The 16,934-nt window shown below is 39.3% G+C and overlaps 2 protein-coding genes across 3 annotated transcripts in view; one reads left to right on the top strand and one right to left on the bottom strand.

Annotated features, from left to right (window-relative positions):
• The window catches only part of KIF5B (kinesin family member 5B), a 44,953-nt gene extending 30,705 nt beyond the window's left edge, over positions 1–14,248 (bottom strand). For both annotated transcript variants that reach the window (XR_005355202.1, XM_038529873.1), the window contains exons 1-2: positions 13,655–14,248; positions 6,748–6,835 (exon numbers count right to left, since the gene is read on the bottom strand). Coding sequence is in view for 1 of the 2 variants with exons in the window: in XM_038529873.1 (XP_038385801.1) it covers positions 6,748–6,835; positions 13,655–13,780 (214 nt within the window). In the remaining variant the exon portion in view is untranslated. The remainder of the gene's footprint in view (positions 1–6,747; positions 6,836–13,654) is intronic.
• Positions 14,233–16,934, top strand: part of LOC608816 (phosphate carrier protein, mitochondrial-like) — a 35,435-nt gene continuing 32,733 nt past the window's right edge. The window contains exons 1-2 of the mRNA XM_038532062.1: positions 14,233–14,403; positions 14,537–14,633. Coding sequence (XP_038387990.1) covers positions 14,233–14,403; positions 14,537–14,633 — 268 coding nt within the window. The remainder of the gene's footprint in view (positions 14,404–14,536; positions 14,634–16,934) is intronic.

Raw genomic sequence — 16,934 nt, 5'->3', positions numbered from 1 at the left:
ATCTTAACATTTTGTAATTTTAATGTTTAATCATGTATATAACCATACATCTGTTTTAATGCATTGCAAAGTAGACTGCAGACTTCAACACACTTTCACCTAAATACTTTACCATATATGTATCGTTAATTAGGATTCATTTTTTAGTTTTATTCCTGAGTTAAAATTTATATACAATGAAATGTCTTTATCTTAAGCATGGATATTTAAAAAAACAAAAGCAGGGCAGCCCGAGTGGCTCAGTGGTTTAGTGCAGCCTTTGGCCCGGGGCGTGATCCTGGAGAGCAGGGATTGAGTCCCACATTGGGCTCCATGCATGGAGCCTGCTTCTCCCTCTGCCTGTGTCTCTCCCTCTCTCTCTCTCTCTCTCTTTCTGTGTGCCTCTCATGAATAAATAAATAAAATCTTTAAAATAAAATAAAATAAAAAATAAAAAAACAAAAGCAACACTCATCTATTTGAAAATCCTAGAAAGCATACATCTGTAATGAGAAAAAATTAGGCATTTTTCGACCTGGCTCTTGTTTGCTTTTCTCAGCTCTACCTTCCACCACCCTTCCTCTCATACTGCTGTTCTGTGTCAGTCAAAATGATCAAATCTGACAATTTCAGATGGTTCAATTTCAGTCACACCATAATGTATGTTGTTCCCCACACATTGTGACACTCTTCTCATGTGGGTATGTCTTGGCACATGTACCATCTCTGCCTGAAAGGGATCCCTCCTCCTTCCTACTCTTTGTGCATCCTTTAAGACTAGCTTAGGCTTTACTTTTTTTCTCAAACCTAACTATACAACTACTCCCAAATAAATTTGGAGGAGTCTCATCCTATGTGTTCTTGTAACATCTACATTTAAACATTATACATATCACTGCATAGTGCAACTGCCAATAGATTTATATGCCGTCTTTAGCAACTTTTAAACTCCTTGAGGCCAGGACTGTGCTCAACTCCTTACAGTGCCTGGCACTTAGTAATAACTCAAATGCTTACTGAATGATTATTACCATTACTAACACACAGCATTTTTCTAAAGCCTCCCTCCTTCTATAAAACATACATTTGCGGGATCCCTGGGTGGCACAGCAGTTTAGCGCCTGCCTTTGGCCCAGGGCGCGATCCTGGAGACCGGGGATCGAATCCCACGTCGGGCTCCCGGTGCATGGAGCCTGCTTCTCCCTCTGCCTATGTCTCTGCCTCTCTCTCTCTCTCTGTGACTATCATAAATTAAAAAAAAAATTTAAAAAAAATTAAAAAAAACATACATTTGCTGTTCTTGTGAGAAACAGAGAAGAACAACTATGGACAAGTATCACTTCTCTCATACTTTGTAAAAAAGAAAAACATTATTTAGTAAGCAAGACAATAGCATAACACTGTCTAAAAGTCACTTATCTCTTTGAACTTCAGTTCCTCACTGGCAAAGGGGAAGGCTTAGAAGGCTACAAGAATTGAAAGTCCTCATATGGAATTATTATTGCTAACATTTGAGAGTATACATTGTGCCAGGCTATAATAATTTTTCATATACTAATATATAATCCTCACAAAAACCCTGTGAAAGGTACTATTTTTAGTCCCACTACACTGAAACTAAGAACAAAGAGATTAATTTGCCTCTACTTCCACAGTTGGCAAGATGGAGCTGGGATGCAAACCCAGACAGTCTTGGTTCTAAAGACATACTCTTAACCACTGCACTGTATTATATAAAACACAGAAACTAAAATAAATACATGGCAAGCCACATCTGCAAAAATTGTAAGTTAATATAGTGGCAGACAGTTCAGGTCAGGAAGCTATGGTAGGAAATCTATGAATGCCTGTTATGATGCATAGCATATAGCAAGTATTGAATAAATGCCAACTACTTCATACAGGGAAGTGAAAAGACATCACTCAGATTTGGAATTCACTAGAGAATACAAGTGGGTAAGCCTCGTTCAAAATAAAGAAAACCTAAAAAAAAATTAAAAAAAAAATAAAGAAAACCTATCTAATGAATCTACAGAAAGGGGAAATAGCTTTGTACAAAATCAAGTTTTATATATATATATATAAACTTGTATAGAAATTTATGAAACAGGGATGCCTGCCTAGGTGGCTCAGCAGTTGAGCATCTGCCTTTGGCTCAGGGCGTGGTCCCGGAGTCCCAGGATTGAGTCCTACCTTGGGCTCCCTGCAGGGAATCTGCTTCTCCCTCTGCCTATGTCTTTGCCTCTTTCTGTGTCTCTCATGAATCAATCAATCAATCAATCAAAATGAATGAATGAATGAATGAATGAATGAATGAATGAATGAATGAAAGAAAGAAGAAACAGTACTTTAGCCAACTGTCAGGAGGAGCCCAGAGAATACTAGCTGCTTCAGGTCATCCTTGGCAGCCTGCTCTTCAAATCTGTTTCAGAAGAAATACCAACTCACCCATCATTTTGCTAATTGCTGCCTACCAGAAGTTTCTAACTATGGCCTTTCACTGGATGTGTTTGCCAGTGACTGTCCCAAGTATACCCTGTGATGTATTTAATTGGTTTTCTGTCCTATCTCACCAAGCACCCACGACCTATCCCCACCTCATCTCTTTCCTTAAATCTATGTATTTAATGGTAACTTCTCCACATTCATAATCTTCTCCAGGACGACTCTCATTACCTACTATATCTAGTCTCCTCAAAAGGGGTAGAGAGCATTTGGGTAAAGATAAAAGGAGTAAGTCATAGCCAGGTGATACTTTTCTTACATAAATTATAAATCTAGCAAAGAAGCTGGAAAGACACATTGATAGAACTTCCCATTGTAATAGTTGCTTGAAGCCTAATTTTGTAGTGAAAATACTATAGGCTATGAATTATCCCAAGCACAACATGGTTGATTAAATCAAGAGAAAAATTAATTTTCTTAGAAGAGAGGAAACAAACAGCAATTGATAACTGTTGTGTGCTTGCTTCTCTATACCAGGCCCTGGATGAAAGTTCTTTTTCATGCATCACCTTTTAAAATCTTCATAGCACCTTTATTTTGCAAAACAAGAAACAGATGTAGAAAGGTTAGGTAATTTGCTAAAAGTCACACAGCTAAAAGTAGCAGGGTCTAAGTTTCAATCTAGGTTTGTCTGACTCAAAGCCCACGTTCTTATCCACACTGAAGATAAAAGAACTGCTATTCAGAATTCAGTTCCAAACAGTAAAGCAGGAATTTGCTGTGAAATCTAAGGGACCTAAGTTTTGAGAAGAGAAGGGAAATTTCACTAAAAGAATGATGTCATCGGGATCCCTGGGTGGCGCAGCGGTTTGGCGCCTGCCTTTGGCCCAGGGCGTGATCCTGGAGACCCAGGATCGAATCTCACGTCGGGCTCCCAGTGCATGGAGCCTGCTTCTTCCTCTGCCTGTGTCTCTGCCTCTCTCTCTCTCTCTCTCTCTCTCTCTCTCTCTGTGACTATCATAAATAAATAAAAATAAAAAACTTAAAAAAAAAAAGAATGATGTCATCTTAAAACTGTAAACAGTAATGAAACAGAACAGAAGGTAATAGAAACATGTACCTTAACACTTCAGGACAATAGATTTCAAAGAGTTCTGAGAAAGACAGGTGTGAGACTATTATTAAGAGCCAATGGGGCACCTGGGAAGTTCAGTGAATTAAGCAACCAACTCCTGTTTTTGGCTCAGGATGATTTCATGGTTGTGGGATCAGGTCCCACATCAGGCTCTATACTCAGCACACACAGTCTGCTTCAGATTCCCTCCCTCCCTCCCTCCCTCCCTCCCTCCCTCCCTCCCTCCCTCCCACTTATGCATTCTCTCTCAAATAAATAAATAAATAAATAAATAAATAAATAAATAAATAAATAAAATCTTAAAAAAAAAAAAAAAGAAAAAGAAAACCCACTATATGGCCAAGGATGTGTGAGATAAAAATCCCTAGAATAGTATGAGAAAAACGAAAGCCCAGATTAAGTAAGTCTAACCAAAACAAAACAAAAACTAAGCTCCTAAAAAGAGCTTTTAAAATATTCAGAAAAAGACTAATGTCTGACTAGACTTGCACTGCCCAGAGAATAAAATGTTAATAAACAATATAAGACAAAGCAATGATCATTTTATTACCACCTTCTACAATATTATCTTCAAAATGGAACATAATAACCACTGTAAAGACAGACTTTAAGACTGAGGTGGGTAAGAGCAAAAGAACGATTTTAAATGAGCTCAAGTTTGTAGTCACAAGAGAATCACATTCCATGGATAAAAATTTCAGCTACCACAGCTGATTTTTAAAAGCCATGGAGAACAAAAACAATAGAAAATGACTAACTTGGTAAATGTTATACTCATTTTCAAAAAGGAAAAATGGTAAGGTAATTTTTGGTCACCAAAATTTCACTAAAAAAAAAAGCTATGGTTGAACTAACCTCATTTCCTGCTTGGATAGGGTCACCCAACTAATACTTAGGGGAAACACCAGCCTGGTGTATCATGACTTCATAAAGAGATCCAAGTTTTCCATCATATCCTTGTTCATATGTTGACAAACTAAAAACTAGGTAACTGCATAAGAGAATGTGAAGTCAGCTGAATACCTCGTGTGACTTAATTAACAGCCAAAAACCTTATTCAGTTTTTAGAAGACCAGGCTAAGGACCATCCCATTAAGCATTTTATAAATGATGTGAAGTAATAGTTTTCAAATAACAACGTCTATAAATAAAGAGTTTAACATAATTTCAAAGTCCTTGACACCATATTAGGTGTATCAAATACACTGATAGCCAACATACATATCTAATAAGATAACTGTAAAAACAAAATTCAAAATATAATCAAGAGCTAAAATGAATAAGATGGAACCCAGCTTAAAAGCTTATATTCAAATTAAAAAACTCCAATATTTAAGTGTGGAATGGGGTTTAATGCTGGCTACAGCAGATGAGAAAAATACCTACCTGTACACTTAAATTGCCGATGAGTTCATGAATCAATACCTTAATATTATTTAAAAAACTAATGTAAAATCTTAGGTTGAACTGATGAAAAAAGTATGTCAAAATCAAAGAATATAATTACGTTCTAGAACAGATCTACCTGGAAAACTATTTGATGCCTACAAACAAAAGATGACACTCCCTGTTCCTCTTTGTTACAATCATTTATAGAATCAAGTTAATTTTCCATCACCTTCCATGACTATTTCAGTATCCAGTCCATGGTCTCTCACTAATACCACTCATGTTGTAATTCTTGGTGGTTGCAAAGTCCATGTAGTAGACAATCCTACTAAAATACCCTGGTCTCTCAGTTCCTGGATCCAGCTATCTCCATGATCTTGTCCTTTACTCTTTCAGATGCCAACTCCATAATCATACTCTAGACCTTTTCATTACTACTGACACTGCCTCCCTAATGTCAATTATGTACTACCTCCTATTATTCCTTCTAGTACCCAGAATCCAACAAACCTTTGACCCCACTCAGACTGTAACACACTAATCTTACTTCTTTTTACTGTCCCTCAAACCCATTCCCCCCACCTATATTCTCCTTCCCCTCATTCACCTTAGATTCTATAGTTCACTTGTACCATCATTCTCTTGACCCCATCCTCAATTGTCTTGCCCTTCTCTCCCTCTTTTGTAACTGCCTAGCAAAACCGCAACTAGGTCAATTTGACTCTTCTGGCAGCTAACCTCAAAATGGATCCTTGGCAATGCTGCCAGGCAATACTGCCACATTTCCCTAATTCACTCACTTCTACTGCCAGACAACTTCGTTCCTTTTCCTAGAACCCCCTATCCCATCCTCATGCTGGAGTAACTTTGCACCCTGTATCAGAGACAAAACAAAATTAGTATGAAGAGAACACCTACATTTTCTTCCATCACACTTAGAGATTTAGTGCATTCAAAATCTCTACCTTTTCTCCACTTACTGGATGAACTGTTTATGCTCCTACTTAACCCTAACCTGTCCACCTTTATACTGAATCCCATCCCCTCTACCCTAGTGAATGCTCTAAGAAGACAGGCTTTTGCCTCAATCTAAGAAGTACTTTTTAACAATTAGAGCTGACCAGAGATAGAGTAAATTATATCACAAAGTAAATGCTATTTAACTATAAGATCCTTTTGACAAAAGGGATTTCTGTAGTAACTCGAAGTCCAGAAAATCACTCATACCCTCTCAGCTCTAGGGTTCTACGGGTTTGGAAAATATAAACCCAGAAAAATGTTAATATAAATTAATAGTATTAACTGGAATGTACACACTTTTCTCACCCTTGGTAACCTCTAGTAAATTCCTCAAGTGTTTTACTGTTGAACACAAGAGGAGTCTTTGGAGAAGAACAATGGAAATGGAAGAATGATAGACTTCTATTATTTTCTACTACTTTTTAGAAACCCGCCTAACCGTTTTGTATTCATTCTCATGCTGGTGTATTGCCAGAACTGCTAACTTTAGAAACTCTCCTGGGAATATCTAATAAAACTGCATCTTCCAAGAACAAATATGTAACACTAACACTCTTATAATAGCCTTCACTAGGTACTGTATATAAATTAGATCATGGAATCTGAGCAATAATGTATTTACTAATTGGATTTGATCTTTGTATTACTTAAACTGTCTTCTACAATTAACTAAAAAGAGGGGGCATTAAAATGAAAAGAAAAAAAAAAAGTGCAAATGGCAAAGATCCCAAACAAAACTTCATTTATTGTTGAGACTACAACAGGTTAAGTATCCTTACCTTTAACAATCTTCTTTGCACAGTCATTATACACTTGCTCTTGAGAGGTGTTTGACTGGAATACTCGGTCAAATGCATAAGGCTTGGACTGAAAAACAGAAAGAAAGGGTTTCAACTACAGAAATTAAAGGTGAATGGACACTTCTTGAAAGTCCCTTTAAAGATGTCATCATATATTTAACTTTCTAAATAGGGTACCTTCTATGCATTACTTCATGTCATAGAATCTTGCGGAAAGGACCCTAGGGATCACCAAATATAAATCCACTAGAATAAACTCCACAAAATCAAAAATGTCTATTTTAGTCTTTGTTATATTTCCAGGGCCTAGGTCTATTACAACAGGCACTCAAATATTGCTGAATGAATTTTTATTTAATGAGTGTCTACTCTGGCAAGTACTTAGACTCTAATTTCAATAATATCATCTTGCAGGTAAGAAAACCAGAATCCTGAAAGGTAGAAAAGGTGTTAATGACAAAATTTAAATTTAAATTCAAATCTCCTGTCAGTTCAGAGCTCCTTCTACTATTCTCATTAAGCTTTCCATCTTACACCAAATTTTTCAATCATTTCATTCATTTAACAAATATTTATGGAATGTATGATATACTAGATATACATCTTGCTAGAATGATGACCAAGACAGACATACCCCCTGCTTTAGTGGAAGGTAATAGTGGGGCAAACATCAAATAATTAAACGACTAGAATTCTGACTCATGCAACAGAGTGCCATGGGAGCATATAAGAGAAGAACCTGCATCTGGGAGAGGGCAGAAGAATGCCAGGGAACTACTCTGGAGAAGGGATGTTTAAGAAGTGAAAAAGAGTAGCACCTAACTCACTGCCTGTCTCTTCAATACTAGTCATGGGAGGGTGAGTGCAGGAAGTAGCTTAGGTATTGGACACCTAAAGATCCTAAGACAGAAAGGAACCTGCAGGATGCAAGAAAGCAAAATAATTTGAAAGTAAAAGGAGCAAAGATTCAACGCAAATGACAACATAGTGAAAAGATAAATAATATCTTAGTGTTATTTTGAAAAGTTTTGACCTTGTGGGTCCCCTTTTCAGGGGGATCCTGAGGATTCATTTAGAAAAATAACATAGTCTGAAGAATGAACCAGAGGAATGGAATGAAAAAAAAAAAAATCAGTGTACAGTGTCCATGCAAGTCAAGGAAAAATTATCAAGAAGGGAGTGATTGTGTCACATTGAGCTGTGAGGTCAAGGCAAAACTGAAAGACAACCAATGACAAAGTAGAGCAGAAATGTGGCTGTGGGTCTAAAGAGTTTTTTTTTGTTGTTGTTTATTTATTTAAACCACTATTGTCTACCCTCTGCAGCTGAAAGCATTCCTAAAGAATATGCTATAACTTTACTTTAGTATCAATTAAAAGGAGGCATCTTTTTTTTTTTTTAAGATTTTATTTATTTACTCATGAGAGAGACACACATACAGAGAGAGAGAGGGGGGGGGGGGGGCAGAGACACAGGCAGAGGGAGAAGCATGCTCCATGCAAGGAGCCAGACGTGGGACTCAATCCTGGGTCTCCAGGATTATACACTGGGCCGAAGGCAGCACTAAACCACTGGGCCACCGGGGCTGCCCGAAAGGAGGCATCTTAATGTCTGATTATTCTTTGACTATGGGATACATAAAAGTGTCCTTTTGCTAAGATTCTACAAAGACATTAACATTCAATTTTACAGGTACAACTAAAAAAGAGACAATCTTTTACTGATTGTACAAGATGTATTTGTGACAATTTTGAAAACACAAGTACAATCAAATAACAATCACCAGCCAAAGATAAACCACACTATTTTTTTTCTACATGCAAAGTAAATTTTCCTCTTCATGTATCCAGCAAACATGTATTATCTGTAAGGTATCAGATATTATAAATGAGTAAAAGAATTTTAAAAATGGAAAAAAAAAGAATTTTAAAAATGTTATTTAATTTATACAGACTGTAGGGTTCAAAGAACAGAGAATAAGGCTGGGTAGAATCTTGAAACAAAACTAAGAAACTGTATGCTAGGATCTAATATAAATGGTCAAGTAATATTCACTGAATTGAAATGGAGACAATCTCTAGCATTAAGGAACTCGTAAGTTGGTAAAGGAGTCAAGAACAGACTGAAAGTAGCTAAAATATACATTTAATAAAAAATGTAAAAAAATAAATAAATAAATAAAAATAAAAATAAAAAATGTATAAAAGTACTATGAAAACAAAAATTAAATAATGATTAATGCAAATTTTGCTTGCATGAAACAAAGTAACCAATAGAAGATAGGTAATATTATGAAGACCACTGCATCCCTCCAAAAGAATAAAATTTTGTTAAAAAAAAAAAAAAGAATAAAATTTTGTTAAAATAAACATTTAAAAATATAAAGAACAAACAATACTGAGCTTTATAGAAGTCACTGCCATTTTTAAGTCATCAATAAAAAGTTTGTTATAAACCATTTAGAAATAGATATACCAAAACCAGTGGATAATAGTAAAACCTGCCTAAAAAGTGCTTTATGCAGCTGTTTACTATAGCATTCCTTATGGCAAATATGCAAACTAAAAAATAAGCTGGATTCAGAGATTTTTTTTTAGATGTTACATCATTGCTAAATCAAAAATTAACTTAAGTGCTAAGCATTAAGTTGACAAAAATCTTACTTTAATTCCAAAACTAAACTTTAATTCTGTTAAGTAAGGTAAATGTTTTAATTAGAGATCTAACCATGAAGTTACTAACTGATCATGACTCCCTGGAATGAAAAACAAGACTCGTGAAACGTAACTACTACTTGTAATGGTCTACAATGAAGGGCCATCTCTTAACTTAAAAATCTTCCAAATAAAATAAGCCAAGGAAAATTCATGATCTGGATGTCCATATCTTAAAAACCTGGTTCTTGGCCTTGAAATGTACATTATGTAGTCTTATTTTTATGAGACTTCAAAGATACTCCAAGTCATAAGATGCATTCACATCTGACTCAGGCTTCAAGGAGACAAAACCAAATACAAATAAGCTTATATCTGAACTGCAACTATAACTTAAATTTTTCTTTAAGATTTAATTAATTCATTCATTTATTTATTTATTTATTTATTTTTTTATGATAGTCACAGAGAGAGAGAGAGAGAGAGAGAGAGAGAGGCAGAGACACAGGCAGAGGGAGAAGCAGGCTCCATGCACCGGGTCTCCATGATCATGCCCTGGGCCAAAGGCAGGCGCCAAACCGCTGCGCCATCCAGGGATCCCCTAAGATTTTATTTTTAATAATCTCTGTACCCAATGTAGGGCTGGAATTCACAACCCTAAGTTCACAAGTCCCAGGATCCATTCCATTGACTGAGCCAGCCAGGCAATTCATCCATTAGATTTCTTAAGTGAAATGGTTCCTGTTTATATCTGCAGAGACTGGACCAAACACCAAATCTGGTTATAAAGGACACTCTCTTAGCAGGAATATACCTTTCTCTGGAATACTGAATACAATGATCATCAGATCACATCAGATTTTCCTTAGTTTGACTACGATTGTTAGCTAACATTCCACAATTGTACAGATAGGAGAGCTGCTTCTTCTCTCTTTTTAAAATATTTATTTGAGAAAGAGAGAGAGAGAGAGCACCCACGTGCTTGTATGCAAGGTGCTCACCTGGGCGGGCAAGGGTCATAGGGAGAGAATCTTCAAGCAGACTTCCCACTGAGCCTGAGGCAGGGCTCACTCTCCGGACCCATGAGATCATGACCTGAGCCAAAAACAACCACCCAGGCACCCTCGCTTCTTCTTTTAATTTTCACTCTTAAGGTAATCAGGATCAAACACTGTATCATAATTCATTTGAAAAGAGAAATTGTATTGAGCTGTAGGCAAGGAACTGGACAAGATGATTTAATTAGATTTTACTTTCCTCCAATTTCAATTAACTACAACAGCCTGTTTTGGGTTCTGACAGCTTCTACAGTATACCATATAAGGAAGGATGATTAGTTAAGACACTTAGCAATACAAAAAGGCATGTTTCACTTTTACGATGCAAAAAAGTAATTTTTTTCCATTGATTTTTTTCTGGAGTTTTCAGCAGGCTTATTTCAACTACATAAGGTGTTTCTCTTGTCCTGCTGTGGATAAATTATCTTATTTAAAGCAAATTCTATCTTTATCAAGTCAAGGTTTTCCTTTAATAATCTATTTATTTCATTCAATATATGATATTTATACCTCTTCAACAAGCACTTTATTACCCAAAAAATCTTTATAAAAGGCTGTACACACAGAGAAACACTATAGGATTACAAGATTTGCCTGCCACGGGATCATATTTTATTAAAACCACTGACATAACAGGAAAAAAAGCTTGGAAAAAATACTGGAAACTGAACTTAGATGAAAATAAGAATCCTTAAAAATTATTTTCTATAGGAGCACAGATTATATCTCTCATTCAGTAACATTATAAGCTAAAATAGCTGTCCTTTAATTTAACCAGAAGATCGTGTACAAGTGTTTTAAAAACATGTTTAAAATAATTTAGTTTTAAATGCCGCATTGCAGCAATTCCTTCTTAAAACTGTTGATTTTGAATCAGGATTTAGTAAAATGAACAAAACAAACCAAGACATGACTTTACCTAAAGATTTTCAAATTTCACTCTCCCAGCTATCCCTTATAAATTTTCAAACAGCCTTAAAAAATTCATTAAAAAAATTGAGACCTCAGAGTAATCAATGACTTTGTATATCAAAAGACCAGTTCTTGAAAATATGAACTAAACATGGCCCCTTTAGGGCCATGTGACTTCGTTGTATTTCTGCTTAAACTTAAAAAAGAAAAAAGACTAAAAATGGTTACCAGTTTACCTAAAGGCCAAGTGTGTATTACTGATTCACAATTCAATCACCTATCCTTTATTTCTATTATCATTTAAATTTATTTACATTGTTAAGAAACTTAAATAAGGAACTTTTAAGAACTTTATCCAAAGGAAATAACCTAGTATACAAGTGTGCTTCCTGTGGTAATTAATTTTTTTCTTTTAACTCCTCATATGTCGTATTTGGGCAGAAAGTTGCTTTCTCAACATAGTTTGTGAATCCTAAATCTTATCATTCCTACAAATGAATCTTGATAATACTTATAGATTTGTTTGAACACCGACGCAAATCTGCAAAAAATAATACATTCTTAATACAAGTCTAAAAGGAAAATTGTTTTGTGTCAATTACTGCCATAGTTCAATAATCACAAAAATTCTATGAGAAACTAGTATCCAGTTTGCCAACTAACCCAGCCCTTGCAAGCTTCCTGATTCCACGTCAGAGAGCATTCTAAAGGAAAAGGTGACTACTTCTGTGCTTCTTAGTGTTAACACGTCATTTATAGTTTCTCCCAAGAACTTGTTAACAAAAAACCAGCCCCCCCAGTCTTCACACAGTAGCTGGCAGTTATTCGTATGCAATTTAATGACTTGTTGCCAAAAGCCTACCCAGCAACAAAGAGCTATAACATTCATTTTTCTAAAGCTGAACTTTGCAAACTGTCACACAAAAACTTTTAAAGAACTTCAGTCTTGTTTTATAGATCAATGCTTTTAATTATCAAAGTCCCTTCTCCTGTGACCTTCTTTGTCCTATTTCCAAACTAAACTGTGCAAACAATATGCTAAATATGGAATGCCATGGGAGAAAAAAAAATTAACATTTAGATTTTGTACCAGGATAGCCATGTAGAAAAAAGTTCTGCCACAATGGCATTACCAAGAAATATAAATTTAATTTTTAGTCACAATTCAGTATTCTGTAGGCAGTGTCCTACAACCCATTTTAATCTTGAATTACGAATGCAAAATATTTTCAGAGACCTTTCAATACCAGATATCAAACCTCAAAAAAAAAAAACCAATAAAAATAAAAAATAAACCTTACATCTAGGTTTCCCTGACAACAATCAGCCAACTCTGGCTATGTTTTATACTCCAAACGACACTATTTCTCCATCCTCGAGATTATCAAAATCAATTTCTCTTCAAGATAGAACTAGGGATCGAATACTAAACAAGAAATCCAGTTTACTGATTAAATTTTATTTTTTTAAAAGCCTGGTTTATGATACTTTGATACACACACAATAAGTTAACACTCTTCGCTATACTGTTACCCCATAAAACCCACTAAGAGATTATATAATTCTGGGCACTTACTTGACCCAATCTGAGTTGGCTAGATGTGCTAGAAACCTGAACAAAACTGCTCACTCCCATTTCACAAGAAAACTCAGGTCTTTTAACAGTCCTCGATTCGCCGCTTGTAGTACTTCATAGAACGTTCATTCATCACTCAAAGGGCAGGTGGGTGAACTCAGGAAATACATGCATATTTGTAGTTGTTTGATAATTTTCTTCCTCCCGAGAGGCAAATATAGTCCATAAGTAGCTAATCTTTCATTTCCATACAACTAAGTATCTTTACTATTTAAGGTACAGGAAAGCCGATCATTAAAGCTCAGCATTCCTAGCTGAACTTCCATCTTGCACGTGTTACAAATAGTAAACTTGGAGGTAGTCCAAAGCAACAGTAACCGCGCACACGCGCAAACACAGGCAGACGTGCACCCCACTCACTCCCCGGACGGTTCCTGCAGCGCCCCAGGTGGGGGAGTGTCCAGACCCGGACCGGGAGCCTCCCTTCTCCCGGCACTTGGGGCCGGGGTGGGGGCGATCCAGGAGCATCCCTCCCCACCGCCCTCTGAACCTGCAAATGCTGCCGGGGGGCGGGCTGCGGATACCCCTGTCCGCTCTCCATGTTACACCCCGCCACCCACTCTTTGAACCCCGCGTCCAGCCTGGCCCAGAGGAGCTGGACGGAGGGGCGGGCCGGGGGCACTCACCGCGATCATGACCGTGTCTTCTCCCTGAAACTTGGCGATGTACTTATCGCCGCGGTTGACCTCAGACTCGTTGAGCGGTCTGAAGCGACACATCACTTTGATGTTGCACTCGGCCGGGTCCGCCATCTTCCTCACTGCCGGGGCGGGAGGCCGGGAGCCACTCCCCGCCGCTCAGTCTGGAAGCGAGCGGGCCCGCGCTGACGGGAAGGGTCGCGGAGGCCGAGAGAGACCGGGGTCTCCGCGTCGTGCTTCGCCCGGCGGCAGCTGCCGGGGAGCCCGGACTGGGAGCGCCGGCGCCGGTAGCCGTCGCCCGGAGGCTCACTTCCGATCCATCATGGCAGCTATGGCGGCGGCGGCGGCGGCGCGGCGGGGAGAGGCGGCGGCTCCTCAGCTTCTCCCTCTCGGCTCGGGCCCGCTGCTGTGGCTCGAAGGGGGTCTAGAGCACGGGGAAATCGCTCCCTCCTTCCTCGGAGAAGGCAGGCCGGGCACGCCGTTCGCCCGCCCGGCAGTGCGCTCGCCGGCTCGCCGGCAGCTGCCCGACCACTCCTGAGGCCGTAGACCGGCGACCGGGCGGCGGGATGGGCGGCGCGCGAGGAGCAGGGCGCACGCGCGACGGTCCCGGCCGGTGCCGACCAATCCGCGCCCGCCTGCCGCGCAGCCGCCTTGCCGCCGCTCTCCGCCCGGAGCCGCCGAGCCGAGTTTTACCCGCGGCTCCTTACGGACCTAACTTGGGCTCCGCCGGCTGCGAGGTGTCTCGGAGCCAGGGCACACGCGCTTGGCTTTCCTTTCTACAGGGGTCACGGGGTTTGTGAAAACTACCTTATGTTGTAGTCAACTTAAATGCAGTGCTGTATTCCTAATAAGGAAGTGTTTGGTCTGCAGATAAAATTGGTTCCTAGTTCTCAGGGCGCTTTGCCAGAGAAGGGAAGATTTGAACCTAGGGCGAGGCCCGGCTCTGCGGTTGAAGCTGTCGTTCGAAGTGCGTGGGAAGGGGATCAAGAAAGATAAAGGAAGTTTCTGTTAAGGAATGAAGAAGATTGAGCGCCCGGGTGGCTCAGTGGTTGAGCGTCTGCCTTTGTTTTGTATATATGTATTTTTTATTGGAGTTCAATTTGCCAACATATAGTATAACACCCAGTGCTCATCCCGCCAAGTGCCCCCCTCAGTGCTGGTCACCCCCCCCCCCACCTCCCCTTCCACCACCCCTTGTTTGTTTGCCAGAGTTAGGAGTCTCATGTTTTGTCATCCTCTCGAATTTTTCCCAATCATTTTCTCTCGTTTCCCCTTTAATCCCTTTCACTATATTTTATATTCCCCATATTAGTGAAACCATATAATGATTCTCCTCCAATTGACTTACTTCACTCAGCATAATACCCTCCAGTTCCATCCACGTTGAAGCAAATGGTGGGTATTCATCGTTTCTAATGGCTGAGCAATATTCCATTGTGTATATATATATGATATATATATATATATATATATATATCATATATATCACAGATTCTTTATCCATTCATTTTTCGGTGGACACCGAGGCTCCTTCCACAGCTTGGCTATTGTGGACGTTGCTGCTACAAACATCGGGGTGCAGGTGTCCTGCCATTTCACTGCATCTGTATCTTTGGGGTAAACCCCCAGCAGTGCAATTGCCGGGTAGTAGGGTAGCTCTATTTTTAACTCTTTGGGGAACCTCCACACAGTTTTCCAGAGTGGACTCACTCCCCGGACGGTTCCTGCAGCGCCCCAGTTCACATTCCCACCAACAGTGCAAAAGGGTTCCCCCTTTTTAAAGATTTTATTTATTTATTCATGAGAGTCATATATATAGAGAGACGCAGAGGGAGAAGCAGGCTTCATGCAGGGAGCCCCACGCGGACCGATCCAGGGTCTCCAGGATCACACACTGGGCTGAAGGCCGCACTAAACCTCTGAGCCGTCCGGACTGCTGCAGGGCTCCCCTTTTTGAACTTGGCGACAACAGCTTTTTGCAAGACATCTATGAAGGCAAGTGAAACAAAAGCAAAAATGAACTATTGGGACTTAAGATAAAAAGCTTCTGCACAGCAAAAGAAACAGTCAACAAAACTAAAAGACAACCTATAGAATGGGAGAAGATATTTGCAAATGACGTATCAGATAAAGGGCTAGTATCCAAGATCTATAAGGAGCTTATTAAACTCAACAGCAAAGAAACAAACAATCCAATCATGAAATGGGCAAAAGACATGAACAGAAATCTCAGGGAGGAAGACACACACATGGCCAACAAGCACATGAGAAAATGCTTTGCGTCATTTACCATCAGGGAAATACAAATCAAAACCACAATGAGATACCACCTCACACCCGTGAGAATGGTGAAAATTAACAAGACAGGAAAGAACAAATGTTGAAGGGGATGCGGAGAAAAGAGTGTCTGCCTTTGGCTCAGGTTGTGATCCCAGGGTCCCTGGATCGAGTCCCACTTCAGGCTCCCTGCTTCTCCCTCTGCCTGTGCCTTTGCCTGTGTGTGTCTCTCATGAATAAATAAATAAAATATTTAAAAAAAGGAATGAAGATTACTGAACAAATATGGAAAAATACGGTGAGCTGGGGTAAGACCCCCGTCAGTGGGAGGTCCCACTTGCCTGGTAATAAATGTGTGGGATTCATCCATCTCAACCCCAAAGGAACGACTGATCTGAGTTTAAGATGGTCTTAAAAGGCAGATCGATTTGTGGATGACATGTCTCAGGAAAACCACTCCACAGTTGAAGTGGTTTTTTAGGAAGGTGGATACCATAATGACTCTCAACTGGAGGTCACTCTGAAGTGCTGGGAAAGGAGAACTGCAGGGACAATCAGGAACCCTTTGTCTGGTTCTCAATTTTAGTTTGCAAAATGAATGTATTCTAAAAACAAACAGTGCTCTCTGTCTTCACCCAGTTATCCACATACCTCCAGAAATTAATCCATACTCCACCAGTTACAGATTTGTTGATCCATTGCAACCAACAGCTCACAACTGAGGAACTGTGGGGCATCTCACCAAACAAAGGAGAAGATGGAGTTACACAGCTCTGGGGGGGGGGGGGGGGCTGTGGAGTTGGGGTAAAGTTTTTTTTTTAATAATAAATATATTTTTCATTGGTGTTCAATTTGCCAACATACAGAATAACACCCACTGCTCATCCCGTCAAGTGCCCCCCTCAGTGCCCGCCACCCAGTCACCCCTACCCCCGCCCTCCTCCCCTTCCACCACCCCTAGAACATTTCCCAGAGTTAGGAGTCTTCCATG

This window comes from Canis lupus, chromosome 2 (genome assembly GCF_011100685.1).
Source record: "Canis lupus familiaris isolate Mischka breed German Shepherd chromosome 2, alternate assembly UU_Cfam_GSD_1.0, whole genome shotgun sequence".
NCBI lineage: Eukaryota > Metazoa > Chordata > Mammalia > Carnivora > Canidae > Canis > Canis lupus.
This window is presented reverse-complemented; position numbering and strand designations above follow the sequence as displayed.